The sequence below is a fragment of the Scyliorhinus torazame genome, chromosome 2 (genome assembly GCF_047496885.1).
Source record: "Scyliorhinus torazame isolate Kashiwa2021f chromosome 2, sScyTor2.1, whole genome shotgun sequence".
Classification (NCBI taxonomy): Eukaryota; Metazoa; Chordata; class Chondrichthyes; order Carcharhiniformes; family Scyliorhinidae; genus Scyliorhinus; species Scyliorhinus torazame.
The window spans coordinates 158,725,526-158,753,162 of NC_092708.1; the positions used below are offsets into that span (position 1 = coordinate 158,725,526).

Here is a 27,637-nt window from a genome sequence, read left to right on the forward strand (position 1 = left end):
AATGGCGCACCACAGAGAAACACGGGGCTGGGGGAACGGAGAACCCCACCTAATAGATATGTCAAGGAAAGCAACTCGTCAAGGTTGACTAATATATTTATTAATAATAAGGTAACACAGATATTTTCATTTTTGCTCATTAATCTTCTGAGATGAGAATGTGAGGACAAACCTTGTAAAACCTTTCCTTAGGAAATGCATTGCATGGATTCCGGAAGCGACAGTGTTGTGTTTGTTTTGTGGAAAGAAAGAGTTTGATGGGCCCGATGGCTTTCATTCCCTTTTATGTCCTAAGTTTTTAACAGTAAGTCTCACGTAACTTTGAGCATTTACTCTGAAGAATTCCTATTAAACATTGCAGCATAGATTTAGGGTCTAAAATATCAGGGGTAACTGTACAGAACAAATGTACAGCATCACACAACCAGCACCACCACTTGGACAATCAATGGGATTACCTGAGTGAGTGATTCCTGATAAGGTCTGGCTGGCGCTCTTGAAGAATTTCAAAGATGTTTGGTTGACGCAGAAATGCTACAATTTTATCATTGTAAGCTGAAAACAACAGAACATCTCATCAGGATAGGGATTATAAAATGGAGAATGTTGAACTAATCTGTACATTGGGGCTGTAGAAACGATCAAACAATTAGAGATTGATTTACACAATCTACTTAAAAGTAAAAACTACAACTTTTATTGAAACATGTTGTCTAAGACATGTTAACAAAAGGTAAGAAAGATTAAAGTAATGTTGGATGCTCTCCCTCCCTCTCATTGAATGTCTGTTCCTGACCAGAAAAGATTCTCTAAGTAAAAGGAAGGTTAGGCTTTTACTGGCAGGAGAGAATCCCGGCACTATCTTCCCTTGATTTCCCCTCCATGAAAAAAGTGTTTTCCTTGATGTCCTGGTCACTATCTGGAATTTACCATGCGGGAGTGATAGATACAAACTCCTGTCCTTCTCTTCAGATTTGCCGACTACAACCCCATACTTAAAATATTGAGGGTGCAGTATGTATGGTATACCTAGCAAGTCCATGCATCTGATAGCAGACATACTACGTAGTTAATGGATAACTTACATTTCCTCACATCCGATGACACAAGCTATGCAGCAACAAAAGAGTTATCATCTCATTTTATGACTAGTTTCATGCAACAATAATGAAAGACATTTTGCTTCATTATTAAACAGAAGTGCCTGCAAAGATGTCATAACTGTGAAGGTTTTGGAGCAGGCTGCTCCAGCATGCAACCAGTGAAATCAACACATCCTCTTTAATGACTAGGATTTGGATTGAGTAAGGCAAATGTTGTAAGCTTTTTTATACATTACTTAAAAATCAAAAACAGCAAAAGTCTAAACAAATTCTAAAAGTAACTTAACAAAGTAATATTTTGGAATATATGTACTTAGGTGGACATATCTCCAATAAATTAGGATTTGCAAACTGATCTTCAGCTTTTGGTTTTGGAAGCCGGTACTCATTAGATTTTGTGGATACAACAGATATCAGGAAACTCCAGAATTAGTAATATCCTGAAACTCACTTAGGAGTGAGTAGCATGGAGTCCAGCTCGATAGAGTACTGTTTCTACAGGGTCCTTCATTCAAGATTCAAGGTAAACGAGGGTGCAGTGAGGGAAGAAGCGTTATTCTGGTCTTTACCAAAACAAGGAGTGATCTGAGGGTGGGAGCAAGGTGAGTAAATAGGGGATTTCATGTTGTTTTTATGCAGTAGTTAAAACTAGGACATGGAAATATAAGTATGGTATTAAATTTATAATTTAACTAGTTACAATAGCTAATTAAATAATTATTGAATGATATTTCAAAACTTGAAAATCTAATTAGTAAAATAAAATAGAGATAACAGGGTAAGTGCTGTGTGACAACTCTCACTAGAGGAAGGGTGAGGAAGGTATGGGAATCCACAAGGTAATACTGGTGGATCCTCAGCTCTTGCACTTGTCCAATAGATTTGAGGTTCTTGTAGCTTGCAGCTCGGTTATATCATATATACTGCACCCTCAATACTTTAAGTATGGGGTTATAGTCTGCAAATCAGAAGAGTAGGACAGGAGTTTGTGTGAAGGAGATTAGGGGCTGCATGGAGGATGAGTAAACTGAACACAGCATCATGGTATAAGGGGCCATCAAGTGAGGCGAGCAAAAAGGAATGTAGAGACAAAATAGGTCCCTGGATAAATAGTGTTCTTGAGCAAGCTGCAATGTTAGAAATCAGCAAAGCATGATAAAAAAATAAAGAGGCAGAGATTAGAATATATACATAAACTAGCCAAAAGTATAAAAACAGAGTGTAAGAGATTCTCCAAATGTATAAAAAAGGAAGAGTAGTTAAAGTAAACTTTGGTCCCATAGTGGATGAGACTGGGGAATTAGTAATGGGAACAAAGAAAGGGCAGTATTTTGAACAAGTATTTTATATCTGTCTCAAGAAGATACTAAATGCATCTCAAAAATAATGGGACATCAAGTGGCAAAAGGGTGGGAGGAACTTAAAGCAATCATATTCACTAGAGAAAAATACTACAATGCCTAATGGGACTAAAGGTTGACAAATCCCCTGGACCCAATGGCCTGCATCTTAGGGTCTAAAAGAAGTGGCTGCAGGAATAGTGGATGCATTGGGATACATTCAAACATTCCCTAGATTCTGGAAAGGTCCCAGAGAATTGGAAAACCACAAATGTTACAAACCTACCCAAATTGAAAAAGGAGGGAGACAGAAAGCACATAGAATCATAGAATTTACAGTGCAGAAGGAGGCCATTTGGCCCATCGAGTCTGCGCCAGTTCTTGGAAAAAGCACCCAAGCCCACACCTCCACCCTATAACCCAGTAATCCCACCTAACCATTTTGGACATGAAGGGCAATTTATCATGGTCAATCCACCTAACCTGCACATCTTTGGACTGAGGGAGGAAAGCGAAGCACCCGGAGGAAACCCACACAGACACGGGGAGAACACGCAGACTTCGCACAAACAGTCACCCAAGCCGGTAATCGAACCTGGGAGCCTGGAGCTGAGAAGCAACTGTGCTAACCACTGTGTTACCGTGCTGTCTACATAATTATAGGCCAGTCTAACATCTGACGTTGGGAAAATGTTAGAATCCATTATTTAGGATGTAGTTGCTTAACATTCAGAAAACCGTAAAATAATCAAGCAGAGTGAACATGGTTTTATGAAAGAGAAATCATGTTGACACATTTCTTTGAGGATGTTACAAGGAGGGTGGATAGAAGAGGGGCCAGCAGATGTGTGTATTTGGATTTCCAAAAGTCATTTGATAAGAGATTGCATAAATGTTACATGATAAGATTTCATCGTGTTGGGGGTAATGTATTAGCATAGATGGAGGATTGGCTAGCCAATAGGTTATACTGGCTAGCCAGTATAAATAGGTTAGTTTCAAGGTGGTATGCTGTAACTAGTGGGGTGCTGCAGTACTATTTACAATGTAGCCAAATTTAATGATGATATGTGGGAAAGCAAGTTTTGAGGATGACACATAGAGTCTGTAAAGGAATATAGATAGTTTAAGTGACGGAGGAAAAATTTGGTAGATGGGGTATAATGTGGGAAAATATGAGGCTATCCACTCCAATGGGAAGAATAGAAAAGCAAAATATTTAAATGGAGAGAGACTACAGAATGCTTCAGTACAGAAGCGTTTGGATGTCCTCTTACTTGAATCACAAAACGTTAGCCTGCAGGTAAAGGAAGCCATTAGGAAGTCAAATGGAATAGGGCATAAAAATAGGGAAACCCTGCTATAACATTCCAGGGCATTAGTGATACCACATCTAGATAGTGCATTTGGGTCTCCTTAATTAAGAATGGACACCATTACATTTGAGACAGTTCAAAGCAGGTTCACTAGGCTGATTCCTGGAATGAAGAAATTGTCTTTTGAGGAAAGGCTGTGGAGGTGGAGCCTATGTTCATCAGAGTTTAGAGGATTTGAGAGGTGAGTGAGAGGTTTCTGAAACCTAAAAGCTTCTGAGGGAGTCTGAGAGGGTAACAATGGAGACGATGTTTTCCCTCAACGGCTAGTCTAGAATTAGGGGCCACATTTTCAGAATATGAGAGATGAGGAATAACGTCTTCTCTCAGATGGCCATTGATCTTTGGAATTCTCTTCCCCAGAGAGCAGTTGCGGATGAGTCACTGAATATATTCAAGGCTGAGTTAGACAGATTTTTGATCTTCAAGGGAGTCAAGGGTAATCAAGGGTGCATGGGGGGGGCAAGCAGCAAAGTGGATTTGAGGCCATGATCAGATCAGCCATGATCGTTTTGAATGACGGAGCAGGAATTAGGACCTGAATAGCCAACTCAATTGCTGATGGCACCATATTTCTTTAATTTTTGGGGCTCCATGTAAATGAATCAGAACAAATTCTCCTATTTCTCAATGAATCATAAACTAGTCAGTAGGGTTAATAGCTGATGAACAATATCCCTTTCATTTGCACATGAACTTTGAAGCAAAAAGAAACAGTTGAATAAAATTAGACAGATTGTGTAAAATAGCAAATTATTAAGGGCAAGACTGAAATTGTTTCGCGAATCCCCAAATTCAAAGCCATTTTATAACTGCTTTGAGCATTTTATATATTGTTTGAGATGTTGCTGTCACCCCCTCAGGCAACTTGCTGCCACCAGGTGTTGGGAAGCAGCAGCTGCTGTGGATAACAGTTGTGTATCTGGAGAAAAATATAAACACAATAAAAACATGCTAACCAATAATTGTCTCCATAGGGGAAGGTTTCATTCTGCTGCCACAAGTATTTGCACACTAACAAGGAAGCCAATTGGATATTATAGAATTCCTAAATATATAGAGCTATAGTGTATAAAATATAAATTGAATTAATAAAAACCTTCATGTTCCACTAAGTACTATGATATAAAGTGTTTAGAAGCAGCTGGAATATGTTTCTTGTTTGAATACTTGAGGCTGAGGTCAGGCTCATTCCTGTAATACACCTTAAAACTATCAGCTGTACAACTTTGTACCATGTAGGCAGAAAGGTTAACTTACCCACTGGCACCAGGTCCTGATTGTGGTTTCGACTAATGGTGCCAAACGTGTTGGATGGTCTCGGAATAATTGGGGGCCCCGCATGACGAGAGTCATCTGCCACCTAGTAGAAATAATAAGCTATTTAGTGTTTGAGGAACAAGATGCCACATTCACATCAGACATCTGTGATGACCATTTCCACAATTAATTATATTGGGTTGTAACCTCCGAGCTTCCTGGTTTTGTATTGCCGGGGGGGGGGGGGGGGTGGGGGGGGGGGGTGGGGGGGGGGCACAAAGATGCACTGGGGAATCCCCTTTCAAACTTCACAGATAAGCGTTTGCACATCAATTGCCCTCTGCTGGCAAACATCTGAAAATGTGATTTAAATTGCAAACTTTGGATGGTTCTGATAGGGTTACACCAATCGTTACGCAGAAAACATTAGGATTAGAGCTACTTCTAACATCTGGGTAACTAGTGTACAGACCCAAGGGACTCCCCCTGCTACCCCCCATGGGACTACTGCCCACACAGGATTTCCCCCAGGGTCTTCACCCAATTGTCTCTGATTATCCCCCCCCCCACACCAACACGGGGAGTCTCGGCTCACACCGACACACAGGTTCAACCCGGCCCAGCCCAACATCCCCACCCCCAAAATCCTACCCACTTACCCGAGACACTTACCTTCTTCCTGGCCTGTCAAGTACTTTTTTAAAAATTTTAGAGTACCCTATTATTTTTTCCAATTAAGGGGCAATTTAGCATGGCCAATCCACCTATTCTGCACATCTTTTGGGTTGTGGGGGCAAAACCCACGCAGACACGGGGAGAATGTGCAAACTCCACACGGACAGTGACCCGGGGCCCAATTCGTACCCTGGTCGCAAGGACAGGCTGGGAAAATCATTAAGGTATGAAAGTGGAAACAGAGTGGCAATCCAATTCTGTTTGCTACTCCGAGGAAGTTCAGGTCCATTATAATAAACTGAATAATCACTTTGCATTTTCAGAGTTTTAAGTGCAAAGTATTTTGCAGTTTTCCCCCACTCCATTTCTTGGTTATCTTGTATTATACAAACTCTAACAGAGTGGGAAACCTATACTCAGGCCTCATCCATATGGAGATGACCATGAGGTCTTTCATTGCCTTTTCATGGGCAGCATGGTAGCATAGTGGTTAGCACAGTTGCTTCACAGCTCCAGGGTCCCAGGTTCAATTCCCAGCTTGGGTCACTGTCTGTGCGGAGTTTGCACGTTCTCCCCGTGTCTGCGTGGGTTTCCTCCGAGTGCTATGGTTTCCTCCCACAGTCCAAAAGTGCATGTTAGGTGGATTGGCTATTCTAAAGTGCCCTTAGTGTCTAAAAAAGGTTAGGTGGGAGGTGTAGGGATAGGGTGGAGGTGTGGCCTTAGGTAGGATGCCCTTTCCAAGGGCCGGTGCAGACCTAATGGGCCGAATGGCCTTCTTCTGCACTGTAAATTCTACGATTCGTTTGATGAAGAAACCCCTAACCTTCACACAATATCTCTGCACAGTATTATAGGAAAGATGGGCATCTTATTTCACAACGGTGCATGCGAATCTGTGTCGAATCATCGTACAAATTGGCACATTTTCTCTCCCGCGTACAAAGCAGCCACCCGAGTGCAATATCCAATTTAATTTCAGAAACAATCACAGATCTTCAAGTTTATTTGAAAGGTAATTTGTCTTCTTTGAATAAATAAATTACATAAATCTCTTCATAATAAATCTAGGTCCCTGGTGTACAAAAAGCAAACTTTCCAAACAATATATAGATGTTTTGGTTAAGTGTGCAAGATCATGAGGGGCATGGACAGGGCGGATAGGTAGCAGCTGTTACCCTTAGTTGAAGGGTCAGTTATGAGGGGGCACAAGTTCAAGGTGAGGGGTGGGAGGTTTAGGAGTGATTTGAGGAAAAACCTTTTTACCCAGAGAGTGGTGACGGTCTGGAATGCACTACCTGCGAGGGCGGTAGAGGTGGGATGCCTCACATTCTTCAAAAAGTACCTGGATGAGTACTTGGAACGCTATAACATTCAAGGCCAAGGGTCAAGTGGTGGCAAGTGGGATCAGGTGGGCAGATCAGCGCCCTTCATGCATCGGTGCAGACTCGCTGGGCCGAATGGCCTCTTCTGCACTGTAGTAGTCTGTGATTCTGTGAAAATAGAACTGAAGGGTCTCAGTTTACTTATTTCCTTTTATTAATCACCTTGCACCCTCATAAGTAAAATGTATTGTATTCTGATGATTTAAATAACATTAGAGCATACGTATGTAATTTTAGCAGTCATCTTGACGCATTAATCTTAAGGCTTTTTTTGTTCATTTAAAAAGGCAAATCAATGGTTACTGGTACCTACCTCACCAGCACTGTGGCTGCGCTGCCTTTGCAAGTGCTGCCGATGAACTAGTGCGATTGAGGGCCTAGCAGTTTGAAGGGGAAGTCGTGGGTCTATGAAAGTGGTGCTACGCGAATTGTGATCAACAAAAAAAGGCTGGAAAAGGACAAATGAAATCAGATTACACAAAGCACTTGCGACTGTACACTGATATATAGAAATTGCTATATAGAAATTGATATATAGAGATTTAATCTTAAGTGTCACAATAGGGCATTCAATTTTAGGGGCTTTCAAATACAAGAACTTCATCATTATAAAATTGCATCTTCAAATTTAACTGAGTAACACTTGAGGTCCTTCAACATGTAATGGATTTTCAACAACCAACTTTAGCAATGATAATAATAAGAGAATACTCCCAAGTCAATCAAAATTCAGCCAAACCCATGAAGCCTTCCCCATATCCAAAGGGGTTCTTCTGAGGTTGGAAACAAACAAAATTAAAAAGATTGGAAATGTGCATGAACAGCTGTAAGAAAGCTTAGTGCTATATTGTTAATATGCTCCTAAATACAAGTAGTTTTATTCAAAGTCTCAAATCAGTACATCAATATTCAATACATCCTCGACAAACTAATTAATTTCCAGGTGTAATCTAAAGGCCCATCATTTAACCGTATCATAACCAAATCTTGATTGACAGTTTTGATTATTTTAAGATTGATTATAACTCACCAAATAAACTTACAAACAGTAAAATCTAGTTATCTTAGACCATTTCACATTTCAACCTGTGTTGACCTTAGATTGTTGCACAGAGTGCTGCTAGAAAATAGCTCGGCACTCAGCTGAGCACCAGTTTAGATCAAATGTTTCATGTAATTCATAGGGAGCAGCATATAGACCTCAGATTTCCTGAGCACAGCAGATTCAGACATTTTAGCACTTTGCGCTTGAACCACTGGGGAAGGGAAAGAATCTGTCACTGAGCCATGAAGGGATTAACGTTTGGTCGTAGAAAGGAAGAAGCAAGGTTTTTTATCAAATCATTAAACTTAATGGGAGAAAGGCTAAATTCTGAAAACTCAGTGCGAATACACTTAAATTATTTGTAATAAAAAAGAATTGCCCAGGTTTTCATTCTTAGGTCGGGTGCATGAACCCAACCTAGAAAAAGAGACCCAGAAGGTCAATAGGGACATGCTGGAGTAGTAGGGATATGAGGGGCCATCGGGGTGGGCAGATGGGCATAGAATGGCATTAGGGGTTAGAGGGAACATAAAGGATAGGTAGAGGTGCATAGCGTGGTAAAATCTACCGATAGAAATCAGACTACCAGCCCCCAAAGAGTGTGGAGGGGGGCTGTGCAGAACGTTCTGTGCACCAGCACATTGTTCTTTTATTAAGATAAATTCACCAAAGCAAAAGCTGCCCATCAGCCCGTCTCCATGCCCACAACTACACCCACCCCATGTCCCCTCTATGCCAACCCATGCCATCACATGCCCCTCTAGCCAGCCCCAATGGCCCCATCATCACCCCAATGCCACCCTATGCACTTCTACCTACCCTTTACGGTCCCTCTTACCCTAATGCCATGCTATGCCCATCCACCCATCCCGAACACCATTCATTCCCCAATGCCATGCCTCTCTACTCATGCATATAGACAATTCCAATATATTTAAATTCTTTCAGCCAATCTTGCAGGAAAACTAATATTTCTATTCCATAAATACTTGGAGCTCAATCCAATTGCTCACATAATAGGCACCCTAATATGATAATGTTTGGTTGTAAACTCATTCATGCAGCACAGATCTTATAATGATAACCTTCACGCTTATGTCAACAGGCAGGGTGAAATATTAAGCACTGATTTTTTAAACACCACACATCTTTAAGTTTAAAGCCCAGCAGAGTTAAATCCCTTCACAGCTTTGACAGTTGCGCTGAACTAAAACAATTTAGTTGATTTTTCTTTCAAAACATTCTGGCTTAATCCGAAAATGCACATTGTCAAAAATCGCACATTCATCATATATTGTCACCAAATTAGTATGCACACAGAATCTGAATTTTTCTTCCATGTTGGGAACCTACTTACCTTTCCTTGATGATCATGCTTCATTTCCCAGCCTCTTGGGAGTTCCTGCTGCTTATTCGCAAATAAGTTCAGAATGATACCAGATCTCGATTATGCTGATAGCGCTCAAAGTTATGGGCATCCCGCCTCACTTTGGTGATCATATGTTTCAAGCATGTATTGGTTGTAAACATTCGATAGGCACACTGACAAAAACAATTCAAAATTGACAAGAGTGATGACCACAATATGGGAAATTACCATCTCTAGGCAACATAACGGTATGATTTAAGACATTGAGAAAGTGCTAAGTGAATAGCGCTGGTGCAAAAAATAATGCAATTAAATCTCTTCAATATCCCCTCATATAGTCACATTAAAACATTTTCTATAGTTCTAGTTCAACTCAAAATATAATACTACAGAGAGTATTTGGTCATCTGCGCCCATATTTCCCTGATGTCCTTCAAACACAGTCCTACCCAAGGACCCCCTCCAGCTCCCATCTAAAGACATATGAATCAATAGAGCATAAACCACGGTCATGCAGTCTATTCAACCTTATTATTCTGCAAAGAAGTATCCCCAAACTTGAGTTCAGCTTTTCACTCTATCCCCACATTATGTGATTGCACCAAGTTATATCATAATTCTCAATATCTACAATCGGCAGCATCCTGTCTGTTTGTAACCTGCACAGATCCATTAGGGTAACCAATTGTCCTTACCCAATAGGATCTGTGTAGGTTATAACAATGTCCCTCTTTCAAGTTTTTTTGCAATGAAAATAAGTTCAATTGTTTGAAGGTCAATGCCATCCTGTTTTAATTTACCTGAATCCTTAGAATATATCAATACATTTGACTGTCCGATTTTCAAGATCCTTCACAGTCGTACTGATAAATTGCAACCAGATAAAATCATACGTTTTTAACAGATGCCCACAAGACATGTGTCAGGTCCTTTTAAAACATAATTGACATCCAAATCTTTTTTCTACTTTTGGCATCCACCCATTGTACGTACATTTCCTGTTTATTGCAGTAATGTGCATTATTTTGTATTGACCAATCCATCAGCATTCTTTACCTCACCCGTTTAATTTTCAAGATTTGAATGGCGCAATCATTCCTGAAACTAATTGGATGGTCACAAGGTTACTTGTCCTTAAAAACTTCTAGAGGTATTCTCTTCCATGTCACATGATAAAAGTAGCGCATGAGAGTACAAACACTCACAGAAATCCTGTCATCCTGACATGGCTCTGTTTATTTTCACCACTTTCTGATTTATTTTAAAGCTGTGTGATACTGAGTGTCCTCATTATGCCATCTTCTTTAGAAGTTCCAATGTAACAAACATTCGTGGCCCTTCATGGACTATGAGACAGGAGTGTAGTTGACAATGAGTAACCTCAACACTGGGGCATAAGGGAGCCTTTGTAGAACATATGGGGTGGCTTCTTGTGTAATCCACTGTACTATAAGGATCAACAAACTAGTTGATTTTGGATGCACGGGTTTGGAAGTGCAAAACCCTTTGTTCTATCTGTTCTCTCACTTAGGGTGGCCACAAGAACAGAGAGCTGCCACCTCCAGGGCACAGATGCTCACTTCTTTTTTTTTAATTCTTTTTTTTAAATTAGAGTACCAAATTCATTTTTTCCAATTAAGGGGCAATTTAGCGTGGTAAATCCACCTACCCTGCACAACTTTAGGTTGTGGGGGCGAAACCACGTAAACACGGGGAGAATGTGCAAACTCCACACGGACAATGACCCAGAGCCGGGATCAAACCTGGTGCCTCGCCGACGTGAGGCAGCAGTGCTAACCACTGCACCACCATGCTGCCCTTGAGATGCCCCACTTTTGAGCTGGAGGGTACATCAGCGGATGCAGCGTTACATCATTCCCCACACCTTCCAGCAACGCAGATAATCGCAAATCATTGGGCATCCATTCGCATTTTAATTCAGGTCACAACTATATCCCAACAAGAGAGAATCGAACCATCACCCCTTGACATTCAATGGCATTTAGCATCACGGAATCCCCCATGATCAACATCCTGGAGGTTACCATCAGGCAGAAACTGGAAATGGACAGCTACATAAATGCTGTGGCTACAAAAGCAGGTCAGATGCTAGGAATCCTGCAGCGTGTATCTCACCTCCTGACTCCCCAAAGCCTGTCCATCATCTACAGGGCACAAGTCAGGAGCATGTTGGAACACTCTCCCCTTGCCCTGCATGAGTGTAACTACAACACAAGAAGCATGACACCATCTAGGACAAAGCTGCCCACTTTATTGACACCCCATCAACAAACATTTACTCCCTCCCCACTGACGAATAGTGGCAGCCGTGTGTGTCATCTACAAGATGCACAGCAGGAATTCACCAAGGCCCCTTAGACAGAACCTTCCAAAACTACGACCGCTACCATCTAGAAGGACAAGGGCACCAAACATGGGAACACCACCACCTGGAAGTTTCCCTCTGAGCCACACACCATCCTGATTTGGAAATATTTCATTGTTCCTGGTTCAGAATGCTGAAACTCCCTCCTCAGAGCACTTTGGGTTGTACATGCGCTCACAGGGACTGCAGCGGTTCAGGAAGGCGACTCACAACTCACCACCTTCTCAAGGGCAGTTAGGGGATGGGCAATAAATGCTGGTCTAACTAGTAACGGCCACATCCCATAAATTAATTCAAAAATAAACAACCTGGAGAGAATACAAGCTGATGGAGTCTGTGACAGCTGACCTCTGATCCGCGGAGGAGTGTGGGAAGCCAGGGCAATATTGTCTAAGGCTGATGACGGGTCTCTGGTCTCCTTGGTATGGTGGCAGATATCAGATGGGACAGAGTGAGTTCATAAAGATCTGGCTGAGATTCCACAGGGCATGCACACCCTGGCATAAACTGTGGAGGAGTCCATCCTTGACCTGAGTGCATTTCCCTCTTGCCTGTGTGCATGGAGTTCTCCACTGAGATACTGCCAACTATCATGGGAAATCAGAGACCAGTCAGAGGATGTCGGAGATATGCGAAAACACAATGTCCATGAGTTCTATGTAGCAGCAGCAAGGTGAGAATGGGCAGAAGGCGCCTGGAGTCCCCACAAGGTCCTCAGAGGTACGAGTATGCCTTTCAAGGGGAGGAGCGGGTGCCTTCTACATCTAGGGGCTCCCGCATGGCACTCTGCCAGTGACACCAGTGACACCAATGCTTCTGCCTATCTGCCAGTGATCTGTGCAACTGTAGAGTTACACACCAGTTTTCAGTCTTAGCTAGCCTGACACCTTGAAAAATATGGCAAAATTGTGCCCATTGTTAAGAAGTTACTGGTCATGAATGATTTATGCTTGTATCAAAGGTGTACTGGATTCTGCTGATATCTCCTGCCATTACTGGCAGCCCTCTGGAACCTCAGGTGTACTTGGGCTCGCCACAAGGGCTGGTGGGCATATGTGGTCATTATTTGCCCATGCCAAAGAACAAGGTGTGGACTGGGCACACAGTATTTGTAAATTATTGAACCGAAACAGTGCTACAGGAAGGTGGACCTTTAATGAATTTGAAGGGTGAGGTAGCGAAGGCCATCTGAAAAGTGTTTGTATATGTGTCACCAAAGACTCCCTAGCATCTATTTCATGGCGCCTTTCCTGCGGTCACTGGGGTCCCATGATGCATTGGCTGGTCATCTGCTTCCTCCACATCCTTTTTGTCTGAGGAGGTCCAGCACTCCAGTACACCCTCATTGCTCTACACAACCCCCTAAGATAGCATCAGGTTGTGCAGCACACAGTAGATCACCATGATCCGGGAGACCTTTGCTGAGGCACACAGAAGTGCACTGCTGGAACAAGCCAGACACCTGGATTGCACATTTAAGAGATTGCTTGATAGTCACTCGGGTCATCTACGGCAGATGTTGTATTACTCCTCTACAACCGTCCTTAGGTTTCACAAAGGAGAAAGTCGCTACTTCTTCAGTGAGTATACCTTGTTGCTCAGAATCCAACATTGATGGTATGCAGGGGAATAGAAATGCTTGGGTATCTGGGATGTATATAGGCCTCGGGTTGCTTCAAAGGCATTGAGCACACCTACAGGATCTGTTGGCCACGGTCACAGATCAGTTGGTCAATGATGGAATGAAAGCCCTTTCTGTCAAAGAAGGGCCATTGACTGGCCTGTGGGAACCTTGATGGCCACATGCAGGCAGTCTATCACAACATGCACCTGAGAATTCAGCAATGGCCATAATCTACAGTTCTTGGACTGATTGCCCAAATCGATATTGGTTGGCCCTCCTAAAAGGCAACGGTCAACACCATGATGCAATGATATGCTAGAGACTAGAAAATCCCAAACATGCATACAGTGGGCCTCCCGGAGAGAAGCGAATGCACAGAATTCCAGCTGCCTGTGGCTACAGTTCTATCCCTCTTCTTTTTTTTGGAAAATGTTTTTTATTGAGTGTTCACATTTTAATCCAACAATTATAAATTATACATTATCAGAAAAAACTGCTCAAAAATCAACACGTACATTTACAAGCGAGCATCTTCATAACAGCAACTGTGACCGTGACCCCCCCTTTAGCTAGCACACAGATTTTACATGACCCAATGTGGCCAAGACACAGTTACAGGCATTTGTATACAATTTGGTTTGTGCCTTAGTTTGCCATCGGACCCATCCCTTGCAGCCGTGTCCCTCCTACTCGTACTTCATGCTCCTTCATTTTGCCTTTTACCCCCCCCCCCCCCCCCCCCCCCCCCTCCTTCTTTCTCTCTTCTTGAGTTCTCTGCCTAAAGAGAGATCCAACCCACAGTGCCGCGATCTCCACCGTGGGCAGGTTAAGGAGGCAGATCTCCAGCTGGAATGGGGATCAAACTCCGTGTTGTTGGCACCAGTTTGATCCATCCCAGACATCCAGTCCACTGAGCCAACCATCCCCCCCAAGAGTTCTGACCGACACTGGCAACATACACTTTTACATGCATGTTGTAGTCCGGAGCCAGGGATTGAGATGGCAGAGGCTTCAATTTCTTTCATCACATGGCTGACCAGGAATCTCACCCGCTCTTACTACCTGCCATTGGCAAATTTATACTCAACCTTTTTGACCATGGTTGTTCAAACCTGGAGTGGGACTTGAACCGGAGCTTTAAGTTCAGAGGAAGGAACGCTCCCCATTACACCACAAGATCTTCAAGCTCTTTTCCTCTGAGCTGCTCATCCTTGTTAGAGGATCGGCCTCCTGAGTGCACAATGTCCATGGCAGGTGGGCACTATCGGCTTCCAGTTCTCTCACTCAAACACATCCTCCAACCACATGCCCTCTTCCTTTCCTTTACATCCATGCAAGTGCAAGTTGCCAGATGGCACTCTGACAACACACTCCAAAGCCCTGGCACCTGAAACCACTCCCCCATAGCAAGATCTGGGGTGTCATTCTCCACCGGCGGGAGTCTCCGTTTTGCCGGCACCCGGGGGTTTCCCGACGGCGTGGGGCTGCCCCACAATGGGAAACCCCATTGACCGGCCGGTGTTACGGAGACTCCCGCCGGCCGGTCGAGGCAGAAATGTGGCGGGGCGGGATGGAGAATTTCGCTCATGATGCCTGTGCGTCACTATCCTCTGTGTCAAGGAATACTGCCTTACTCAACATCTGCCATGTGAATCCTGAATTGACCTGCCACCTCTTTGTTGCCTTCATATACCTGGTGGGGCTTTGGTGCCCTGTGTTTCCAGTGGACTTTCCGTAAAATTCAAACAAGCCCACAAAATAGCATCCCTCTTGCAAGTTGACTGACTTAATTACATTTTGGTTGGCTTGGGACTGTGGTGTATGCTCCATGCAAAATTGGATTTGACATGAGAACATCGGAACACTTTTCCACGTGATAATACATCCTTCACCACCCCCCCCCCCCCCCCCCTCCCCCCCCCCCACCCTCCCAACCCCCCTCCAAGCCCATCCTCAAAAGGCTCAGAAAATTCTGCCCTATCTGTCGCTTTGCTAGATGTTTGGATGCACCAAGTTGTACAAAGGACCAGCTTGTCACCATGTCATCTGTGCAGATGCTAGTGCGCACTCACTCCTGTCATCAGCTCCCAGGTCTCCAATGTGGTCTCAGGTGCATTAAAATAAAAGTGCCTGTAGGTATCAGATTGAGGTGCAGCTAAATTCAGCAATCAAAATAATGCTCTACAATGAACAGTATATCTAAATAAAACAACAGAATAGCTAGCTTACAGGGTTTGAATGTAGCACTGTGAAGAATTCTGGACTGGTGAAGAATTTGACAGGAGGAGACTGCAGCAGCAAGTTCATCCTGGAACGGGAGGCAGAGTGAGAGAGTGTGGGCTCTCTTCTGAAATCTGTTGTGACAAAGGAAGAGTACAAATCTTTCTTAATTCCAGTTTACATAACTGTGCCCAAAATGAGATGTGCTATTTTCAGACATTTTGCAGAGTGTCATCCCATCAGGTATTGAGCACACATTATGATGCACATTATGTAAAATATTGCAAAAAATTCAAGAAAACATAGCATCCTTTAGTTTAATTGCACTTTGCTTAATATGGTCAGAAATTAATAGGAAAATGTTTGGGTTCTGAAGTTTTAAGATACTGTGGTAAGTTAAAAAGTCTAATTGTTCGGAATAAACCAGGGTAGTGCTAAAATCTGGACAATTTGTTTCAGAATAGTTCTCTCTGCATGTGATTTAAACCTAATCAGACACACTCCCTTTCAGGAATTGCTTGAATGGGTATAGTCATCAGGCAATGATAAGTGATGCATTGGGATCCTTAGATTTGATGCACCAAATTTAATTTTTGCTAATTATTTTATAATCTTCAGGGGAAAGAACATTTTACTTTTTCCAGATGTGATTTTGCAAACTTGCTTCCAATGGCTACAGAAGCCAGTTTGATTGTGTATTCATCAAATCAGCTCTGCTGTGCCAACATCGAACCATTTCATTCCAGCCCTCAGCTGGTTAATGCAATGAGAAGCTGATCCATACAGGCCAGAAAGACCTCAGGTTCAATCTTCCATCTGTATTAAGTGTTTGCCCTCACGCAGACTGGTTGTAAAAACACCACAAAAACCATTACATTAGATAGGGAAAACCAGGCTGTTCTTGATCACAACCCAGCTGTTGAAAATGGTTGTGCCTTGCTATGAAGTGAAGACAGGAGCAAGGTTCAGTGGTGATGTAACTGCAGATGAATTCTCTCTGACATTCCCTCTGGGAAAACATAACAGAATGGCCACTTGTTCAAGAATCCCAGCACCTTTGGAACTGAACCCAACAACAAATTGGGTTGTTAAACAATCTTTGGGACACGAGGGGCAGATGTTGGTGGAAAGAGGAGAGAATTTCAAAAGGTTTGTGGTGTAGCAATAAAAATGGTGGTGAAATAGCAGGGCATGCAAAACATAATGTAATTAGCTGTGTACATGTCTGAGTTACTAGGCTTATAATCCAATCACTTTACAGTAAAGCTCTAATTTTAGCTCAAAACCTTTATCTCCCTTTTCTTTATCTTGCCCCCTCTTGGGCCATTCTTTCCTGTCTCCTTCCCTTTCTCTCACCCAGAATGCTCTGGGATACCGTTTTCCAAGTGTTGGTCGCCCTCCGTTATCTTGAGCAAGTAGCCATTCTCTTCAGTGATCCCAGAGAAACTGTGACCAAGCTACCCAGGTTACCTTTTATTTCTCCCCTCTTGAAGGCCTCACTTTAACCCTAGTCTTCACCGTTCTTCTGTCGCCATTCTAGGATTGAATCCTCTTGATAAGCTTATGGCCACTCTTCCATTTTCCAGAGTCCATTGAGGTACATGTCACTGTCTCCTTACAAGCAAGAACCACTCTACTCATCCTCCTCTCCCAATAGCGTCCCTGACCAGCAGACAACTGGGGGTATATCTGCCTACCTCCTTCATGTCCTACATAGCCCCAACATTGCTTTCCCCTTGGATGCAATCACCCTCTTGCAACTCTCTCCAGAATGTCCATTCACTCTCAAACAAGAACATTTGTCATCTGGGTTTAGATTGGATTTGGGCTTATTGTCACGTAGACTGAGGTACAGTGAAAAGTATTGTTCGATGTACAGTCCAGACAGGTTGTTCCATACATGAAAAACATTGGACATATGCTAGATACACAATGTAAATACATAGACATAGACAGTGGGTGAAGCAAACAGAGTGTAGTGCTACACAGTAGAGAAGGTGCAGGGAGGGATCAGTTCAGTCCCTAAGAGGGTCATTCATGAGTCTGGTAACAGCGGGAAGAAGCTGTTTTTGAATCTGTTCGTGCATGTTCTCAGACTTTTGTATCTCCTGTGGCCTAAACAGTGTTTGAGACAGTCCCAACAGTACCTCCCATCTATTATATTGTATATTTCAGCTAATTAAGGTAACTATCCCAAATGCTGTCTTAACCACCTTGTCTACCTGTCTGCTCACCTTCAGAGATCTGTGGACATGCACTCCTAGGTAGTACTGTTCGGCTACACTTTTCAGTGTCCTACCATTTATCATGGTTTGAGCCCCGTAGAGACTGATAACTATCGAGAAAAAATTAAACTCCCAGTGACCAATTCAAAGGAATTGCATGACACGATTTCTGGCTGAATTCTCCCATTTTGAGACTAAGTGCACCGGCGCTTGTCCCGTCGACCAGATTAGACTCTCCCTCCAGATTTATGCCGGGATTCTCCTAGCCTCCGCGCCGCAATCGCGCTCGGTGCAGGGGTGGAGAATGGGCGTCAGACCCGCAATTGGGTCCAACGGCGCTCCTGCGATTCTCCAGGGACCGAAGAATCGCCGCCAATCACGCACGCGCGGTTGACACGGCACCGGCGATTCTTTGCCAACAACTGGCCGAGTTCTCGCCGGAGTGGTTCACTTATGGCTCGTGGGAGCTCTGAGTGGCGGCTGCAGACTCAGTCCGCGGCCGCCCTGGTGGGGGGGGAGGGGGAACCGTCATTGGGGGGGGCCTCCAGGACAGCCAGGCTCACGATCGGGGGCCACCGATTGGCAGGCTCACGTGATCTCGAGAGGGGGGGGGCCTAATCGGGGCCGGCCCGCGGTTTCAGTCCGCCATGTTGCAGAGCGGCCACCGCACGCATGCGTGCACCCGCAGCCAGATGTGCAGGGTCCCATATCGGCAGCCGGAGCTGCGAGGAGCACTCCGGGGCCCTGCTAGCCCCCTGCAAAATGGAGGAAGTCCGGAGTGACTCATGCCCGTTTCCTCGCGGGAGTGTGGACATAGCCCCATTATCAGAGAATTCCACCCTTAATGCTTGAAACCTCACTGATTATGCATAGGCAAGTTCCCCTCCAATTCTCCGGGAAGGCTGGCAGCTGATTCATCCGGCCGTCCTCAGCTGATAGTTTTGAAGATACCGGTGCCATATTTTAATTAGCAGTCCAACACCTCGTATCACTTTCTCCTGCCCACTGTCTTCACCAGACTGTACACGCTGTCCAGAATGTAGGCCACATGCGAATCAGGCACTTTGACTTCCCTCCAGGTGCCCCATTTCCATCAGGAGTCAGGCCAGGGCCTTTACCTAATTTGGACATTCTGAATTCTCCCTCTGTGTACCCGAACAGGCGCCGGAAAGTGGCTACTAGGGGCTTTTCACAGTAACTTCATTGCAGTGTTAATGTAAGCCTACTTGTGACAATAAAGATTATTATTATTATAGGAGGATGAGCATCAGCGGAACGTCCTTGTGGCCTTCACTCAGGTCACCCGAAGGGTATGCAGCCACTCACAGACCCCTCTCTGCCTGTGCCTGCATCAACACTGATAGCACTGGCCGCTGAGGGTGCATCTGAACCTGCGCAGGAGACCCTTAAGAGGCCTCGGCCTCCAGGACTCGGGGGACCAGAGGACGTACGCCAAGGTCATCGGGACATAGCAGTCAGCAGACTACCTCTGTCCCTGCTGCAGATGTCAGGGCTGCCCCAAGGCATAGTGGTAACGTTAGGAAAATTTAAAAGTGTTGATGTTACCTTAGGATCACCTGTGCTCTATCACAATGTATAAATTGCACTTCCATGGATATGTGGATGTAATGGTCTAATGAGAGCATTTTGCTTTGGATCTTTGCAATCCTCTTATTCTGAGGTTCAACCTTTCTCACACTCAGAGTGTCCCTTGTAAGATTAGTATTCATGGATGGCAACCTCAGTGACACCTGGTACTGGATCCATATGGGTTGTCACGGAGATGTGTGATAATTCTTTATTAGGTATTTCTGATGAGTGATTTCTCAATCATTGGTGTTCAAGTGATAGCAATGGCTAATGAGGGTTCATCAGATATGTGACTCTCTGTGAAACGGAGTTTCTTAACCAAATGTGCACTTTAGGATGAGAACCCTACGCTGGTCCCCATCGTCGCAGTGTTTGCATCCTTACATGGCATGGGAAATGTCTAGCCTCAACTCACATCGCTGTTCTTCCTTGCTGAGCTTTAAGTTGACAGAGTGAACACATTAGTGGACACCGTTGACCACAGCTAAGATCTGACCCTAATGAATCGTGAGTGAATGCAGGGCCCATCCTGTCAGCGATGGTTCGGCTATTCCTTCAGAATCATGAAATGGCTTGGAGAGCTGGAGAAGATGTCTCATGATGATTGGACTTAAATGTTTCATTCCTCTTGAAACCTTTAACCTCAGAGAGCATTACGGCCATGTCTCACACCACTCCCTTCCTCCATGATATAATGGCAGGCCCTCATGTTGTCTCTCAACATCCTCCTGGGCTTCCTCCACCTCCTTACCTTCATCTTCCAAAGAGGGCACCTTCCCCTCTAGTTCACCCTCTGGCAGGACCTCACCTCTCTGCAAAGCCACATTGTGAAGGGCACAGCAAACTGCAATGATGCAGCAAACCCTCTCGTGCATATTGTAGAGAGCCACCAGAGCAGCCCAAGCATCTGAATAGTATCTTCAGCAGTCCAATGGTCTGCTCTATGATGGAGCGTATGGTAACGCGAGCAGCGTTGCATCTTTCCTCGGCTGGAGTCTGAGGGTGATACACTGGAGTCATGAGTCACTGTTTAAGTGGGTAACCCTTATCTCAAGCAACCATCCCTGCAGACTTCCTAGCCTTTTTCGAAGATCCCAGGCCCATCTCTTCTGTGGGACTTTATCAATAGCCTTCTGAAACTCCAAATATACCACATCCACTAGCTCCCCCTCATCAACTCTGCCAGTTACATCCTCGAAGAACTTCAGTGGATTTGTGAAGCATGATTTCCCCTTCAAAAATCCATACTGACTCTGTCTGATCCTGCCTCTATTTTCTAAGTGGTCTGCTATAAAACCTTTGATAATGGATTCTAGAATATTCCCCACAACCGACGTCAGGCTTACTGGTCTATTATTCCCTTTTCTCTCTACCTCGCTATTTAAATAGTGGAGTTACATTAGCTACTCGCCAATCTGCAGGAACTCCTCTAGTGTCTATAGAATCCTGGATGATGACCACCAATGCATCCATAATTTCTAGAGCCAGTTCCTTAAGTACTCTGGGATGTAGATTTATGGGGATTTATCAGCCTTCAGTCCTATCAATTTCCCAAACACCAATTTCCCGTCGGGCCACATTTTTGATTCAGCATGCTGGCGGGATGCTCCGTTTTGCCGGCTGGTCAATGGGGTTTCCCATTGTAGGGCAGCCCCACACCGTCGGGAAACCCCCGGGCTGCCGGCAAAACGGAGCACCCGACGATGGAGAATCCAGCCCCATTTCTCTACTAATATTGATCACCTTTAGTTCCTCCCTCTAGCACTGTTGCCTCACAGCACCAGGGACCCGGGTTCGATTCCGACCTCGGGTGAGTGTCTGTGTGGAATTGGCACATTCTCCCCATCTCAGTAGGGTTTCCTCCGAGTGCTCCAGTTTCCTCCAAATTTGTGCAGGTTAGTGGATTGACCACGTTAAATTACCCATTAGGCTGGGATTGCTGGAATAGGGCGGAGGATTGGGCCGAAATAGGGTGGTCTTTCGAAGGGCTAGTACAGACTCGGTGGGCTGAATGGCCTCCTTCTACACTGTATGGATTCTGTGATTCTCATTAAACTCTGCATTCACCAACATTTCTGGTATGTGATTTGTGTCCTCATTTGTGAAGACTGAACCAAAGTATGTGTTTTGTTGCTCAGCCATTTCTTTGTCCCCTATTATACATTCCCCTGTTTCTGACTGTGAAGGACCTACATTGTTTTCACCAATCTTTTTCTCTTCACATATCTATAGAATATCTTACAATCAGTTTTTATGGTCCCTGCAAGCTTACTCTCGTACTCTATTTTCCCCTTCTTAATCAATCCCTTGGTCCTTCTTTGCTGAATTCTAAACTGCACCCAATCCTCATCCCTTTTGGTTTTCTTAGCCTATCTGTCTGCTTCTTCCTTGGATCGAATACTATCTCTAAGTTCCCTTGTAAGGCATGGATTGTCCACCTTTCCCATTTTACTTTTTAGCCAGGGAGGAATAAACAATTGCTGTACCATCTCATGACTATGTCTATAGAAAGTGTCGCTTTGCAAGAGACATCTTGTAAATATATCATTAACGTGCCCGTCCCAGTACTTTCCCGTCTGCGATGCTCTACCTCCACTAGGCGGAAATGACACCGTCGCAGTTCACTTGTGGCATTTAAAAACGGGAAACCGCACCGTGGCTCCTGAGGGAGAGAGCGGAGGTAAGGAATGTTCCCAAAGGTGCAAACGTGGGCTGCCAGTTGTGCCACTGGCGGGGCAGGGGGGGGGGGGGGGGGGTGTCTTTCAGGCCTCCCACAGCTGCGCCATAGGATGTTGGCCCTGGTTCGGCATTATGTATGGTCTGGTCTATGGGGCAGAGGATGATAACGACCCACTCCAACAATGAGCTCTGGTGCTTATCATTGACTCATAACATCTGACTCCAGGCCTGGTGTCACATACCACTGTCCACCCGGGTGATCCCTGCATGTGTGCTAGCCACTCCATCACACAGTCCCGCAGATTTTGTTGGAGGGGGGGCTAGGTGTGACCCTGTTCTGCCCACTGTCTATCGATATGCTAGGGGCAGGTGGTGGGCTTTCAGAGGTGTTGCGGCGAAACAGCACCTCCCCTGCGGGTGGTGACCAGCACAGGCCGATCATCTCCTCCTCCCTCAGAGGGCCTATGGCCCCCGGGCTACTCCTTAGGATGGGGTGTGCAGCCGGAGCATGCTCCAGTGGCTCCGCTGTCGCCTGCTGCTGCCAGTCCTGGAGGCCCATGCTCATCATGACCAGGGTCTCAATGCTCACGGCCATGGAGCACAGAGTGAGACATGTCCCTCTGGGGCTGTGCCATATCCTTCAGTGGCAGTGGCACCTCACCCAGTGACCGTGCCAGGTCCATCTGGGACAGTATTAAGTCCCTCTGGGACTGGTTCAGGTCAGCCAGTGCCAGGTCAATGCTCTTGACGCCCGGACCAATAGTCCATTGTGACTGGGCCACGTTCTGCAGCACCGCAGCAATGTCCGTGTGGCCCTGATACATGGCTGCCTGTGACATGGCTGCCCTGTCCTGTACCTCAGCCATTGCCTGCACAGGCCTTGGACATCATGACCCCTGGTCGATACCTTCGCACCCAAGGCCTCCACCGCGGACACTCCCTGTGCGGTTTTGGTTGGGTGGCACGTTAGTCGGCACCGCCTCCTATTCTTGCAGACAGTTGGACTCCTCCAGCTGCACCTGCAGGCGCTGGGTGGTTGCTGACCCCCCCTCATGTAGTCCCCCGGCTCTGCACCTGCATCTCCCTTTCCAGAACCACTGGACCTCCGTGGACGGCAGCTAGTGCGTCGGGTCAGACCGCCCTCCGATCATCCATCCCTCGGGAGTTAGTGCCCCGCCCCACCCGATATACAGCTGCATGTGTGTGGTGCACACCTGATAATGCCCCAGACCTCTTTACTAAAATGCCCAACTGAGGTGAGTGCTTCTGTGATGGCAGAGGGTGGCAGTGACCAGAGGTCAGTGTCGTCCCTGGACATTTGCTCCGGCGTGATGCGGGATTGTGGCGGGGAAAGGGGGGGGCGACGAAGGAACCCGGAGGGTCCCACGTCGCTTGGTGAGTCGCAGGGTTGCAGCGGGGGCCGTGGGACACTAGCCGGTCCTGCATCGACGGGAGGTGACCCTGCAAGACACAAGACAAGACGCAAGGTGAGATCGTGGGTAGGCGTGATGTGGGGGAGGGAGGGAGGGAGGAGTGGTGACTTACTTGCCATAGGGACATCGCAACACATTGGGCCCTCACTTGGTTGTCCCATGCCTACCTCTGTCTCTGCAAGCTTTACTACCCCACCGACCAGGTCTAATGCCCTCTGCTCTGTGACGTGAGGGCCTGCAGGTACGGCAGGCCCCCTCTGGTCTTTTCCTGCTCCAAGAAGTTGTGGGCCGCCATCTCCTGGGGGACAGAAAATGGCTGTTGGCATATGGTACAGGGTGGGATTTTGGGGTTCAGTTGCCCTCTTAGGGGGGGTGAGGGGGGTTTGGGGAGGGATTACGGAGTGTGGGACGAGGGTAGTGCCAGAGGCACGATGGTCGTGACTTCTCCTGGCTGGCTTGGGGGGGCGTTGCTTACCCTCACCCAGCGTTGCCTATCGGTCCACCTAGTGCGGTGCGTGCGGTATGTGGGACAAGGGTAGTGCCAATGGCACAGAGGTGGTGACTCACCCACGCCGCCCTGAGGTCATGCAGCTTCTTTCGGCACTGCTGGCTGGTCCTCGCGGTGGGGCGCACGGTGCTCATGTCCTCTGCCACCTATGCCCAGGCCCGGTTGACGTTGGCGGATGGCAGCCTCCTTCCCACCCCAGGGACTGTGTCCTGCCTCTCCTTCATGGCATCCAACAGTATCTCTATCTCTGCAAACCTCGGGGCCGCTCTTCGTAGTGCGATCTTTTTGGCTGGAATGAAAGTGTGTGGGGAGTGGAGTGCTTATGTGCAGCTCCAGCTTGTCAGGTTCTCCATTGCAATCCCGATGCCGGCATGAGTTGGAATTGCACTAGTTCCACATGGCACAGTACCGGCCCATTTGCATGTCCTGAATGGCTCTGGGACTGGTGCCCCAATCGGGACCTTGGGACATCCCCCATTCATTCCCAGCATCAGCACTTAATCGCTCAGAGAGAATCCCACCCATTAGATTTAAAGGTTCAGAGAATCAGCTGGAATAGGTTCTTTTGTGGCCTGCCCAGTTACGTACACATTTTCAGAGCATGTGGAACCCTGGTGAACAACAAGATTAACTGTGCACCGCCTTAACTAACACATCAGAGTTAAGGATTGTGAAATAAACAGCTCAATAACTGAGGAGGAGGGTGAATTCAATGTCAAATCATATATCCAAAGAAAAGTAAAGAGTGGGATAGAGAGATGGACAGAAAAAAAAAGAAAAAAAACATTTGCTATTTCTAAAATCTCAAATAATTTCCTTTTTTAAGGAATGGGACAATGCTTTTTAATTGTTAACTTTCTGGGCAAAATAGGGTGATTGGCAGTCATTTACAATTAGAATTGTGTGCAATTAATTATGAGACTTGAAGCATGATCAAGGGGCAATTTAAATGCAGCAACTTCATGAAACTCATGGGAGCGTTATGAGCGAGATGCCATTTTCACAAAGCAAATGGCAAAACAGTGCAAATCATCACATAACTTGTGGAACGTGCTAATATTTCTTCAGCAAATCCTGGTCCGCAGTTCCAAATCAGTTACAATTATGTCTCTGTAGAGTTCTTTGACTTCAATCTTTGTTTGGTTTCATATTACCGCGTCCTTTTTCATTTCTTATGTTTTAACCCTGGCATAAAGCAATGAATGCAGGAATTTTACCTGAACTAAAAGGAGCAAAATGATTTTCATCCGCAGCTCCTGTGTCAATGCCAGTGGCTTGGCCAGTGTCCTCTGACCTCTCACTGGTCATTGTTCGGCGAATACTCTGATACCTGAAAAAGAAGGTAAACAAGTTTTTGTGGTCTTTACATGCTGAAGCTCTTGTTGATTTCTGCGATTGCAGTTGCGAACCTGCTTTTTTATCCCCCGTAAAATTGATTGAAATTTAAAAATCAGGTTGGCGACCACAGAAGCAGAAATCCTAAGTTCTTATCACAAGAACAAAATAAAGACTGGGTGCATATTTAAAGGCTGCACATGGCACCAAGGTATTTACTCACAACGTAAAACTCCAGGGTTTAGGACCCATTGGTGAGAAAGTTGGGGACAAGTTGTTTCCACGCTGGTGGGTTACCCAGCTACTTAACAGCTGTTAGCTGGTTTAAGGCGGCCCATCTGGGCAGAAGTCCCATGTCTGCGAACTGCTGGTCAATCAAATACCAAGCAGCTCATTAGTTCCAGCAGCACCACTGGGTGCGGTGGCCACTAGTGTGAGAACTGCATCCAGACCCCAACTGTGTGGAGCACGTTAAGGTGACCCACCCCCACGTCAGCCTGCACTATGAATGTTGCCAGGCTGGATGTTTGGCATGGGCTTCACTGGCTTCTGGTTAACTCGCAGTGGTTGTGGGATGAGGACCATTAATCGGCCACTTAAGGTCCTCAATTGGCGCAAGGATGGGCAGATCTCCTGCGCCTTCTCTGTCACTGGTAAAATTACAGTGAAGGCAGGAGTGGGGTGTAGGCAGCAGGCATGACATCTATGGCATGGCACCCAATTTTACCGGCCGCCCCCTCCTGTCAACCCACTTTCTGGGGGCCACAGAATACAGCCATAATCTGGTGACCACTTTCAATACTTCTTTAATTTATGTCTACGCAGAAGATAGAGTGATCAATACAACAGCTAGAAATCTAAGGACCAAGTCTGTGGTGCTGTTCCCCTGGAAAGGAGTTACACCAGAAGTGAAGAGGGAATTCATAATTGGGAGACCAGACCCTGCGACTATTGTTAAATTGACTATGTTTTGTGTGCTGACATTGTACCCATTTCATGCTTTAAAGTTTCTGGTTGGGATTTTCTGGCCTCCCTGCAGAGAGGTCACCGTTGGGATCTTCCGCTCCCACCAAAGTCTATAGCATTTTGCATGGCTAGTCTGCCCTGCCACGAGGGAACCTGCCGTGAGGCGCTGCATTCGACGTGTCTGGAATGGCCGCCAGCAGGAAGGGTGGCCCTCAGATTTAAGTGAACACCTGGCAGAATTTGGCGTATTTCCCATGAGCACCCATTTAGAATGTCAGAAAGGAAACCCTCATTAGTGATGCTCTCAAAATGGAGCAAGGCTCAGTATGCATTCTGGGCGGGATTCTCCGACCCCCCACCAGGTCGGAGAATCGCCGTGGGCCGTCGTGAATTCCGCCCCTGCCGCCCGCTGAATTCTCCAAAGGGAGAAAAGTCGGCGGGGGGTCAATCGCGCCGCACTCCTCGGAGAATGGCACGGGTGGGCGCAAGGCAATGGATTTCGGGGCTGCCGATGGTCACGTCAGTGTAAATCAAAACACCTTTCAATCGGCATCAACCAATGTCAAGGTTGACGCCGACCAGCGTGGAGGTGGGTGACGGCCTGGGGAGTTGGCCGCTGGAGAGGTGATGGCGTGGCCGCAGTCTGTATGTGTGGGGGAGAGGTGTGTGAAGGGTTAAGTGTGTGTGTGTGCGGCGGGGGGGTCCATGCCGGGGAGGGGGACGGGGAGGTGCGTGCCGGGGAGGAGGGGGGGGGTCCATGCCGGGGAGGGGGGGGGAAGGTGCGAGCCGGGGAGGGGTCCGTGCTGGGGAGGGGGGGGGTGCGTGCCGGGGAGGGGGGGGGAGGTGCGTGCCGGGGAGGGGGACGGGGGGTCCGTGCCGGGGAGGGGGACGGGGAGGTGCGTGCCGGGGAGGTGGCCGGGGGGGTGTCCGTGCCGGGGATGAGGACGGGGAGGTGCGTGCCGGGGAGGTGGCCGGGGGGGGGGGTGTCCATGCCGGGGAGGGGGGACGGGGAGGTGCGTGCCGGGGAGGAGGGGGGGGTCCATGCCGGGGAGGGGGGGGGAAGGTGCGAGCCGGGGAGGGGTCCGTGCTGGGGAGGGGGACGGGGAGGTGCGTGCCGGGGAGGG

General features: G+C 46.4%; 1 protein-coding gene across 1 annotated transcript in view; it reads right to left on the minus strand.

Annotated features, from left to right (window-relative positions):
* The window catches only part of LOC140392897 (E3 ubiquitin-protein ligase HECW2-like), a 595,816-nt gene that overhangs the window by 122,967 nt on the left and 445,212 nt on the right, over positions 1-27,637 (minus strand). Inside the window, 7 exon segments of the mRNA XM_072478670.1 lie at positions 459-555; positions 5,077-5,179; positions 7,447-7,581; positions 9,536-9,606; positions 9,609-9,720; positions 15,787-15,911; positions 25,430-25,542. Of these exon segments, the coding sequence (XP_072334771.1) occupies positions 459-555; positions 5,077-5,179; positions 7,447-7,581; positions 9,536-9,606; positions 9,609-9,720; positions 15,787-15,911; positions 25,430-25,542 (756 nt within the window).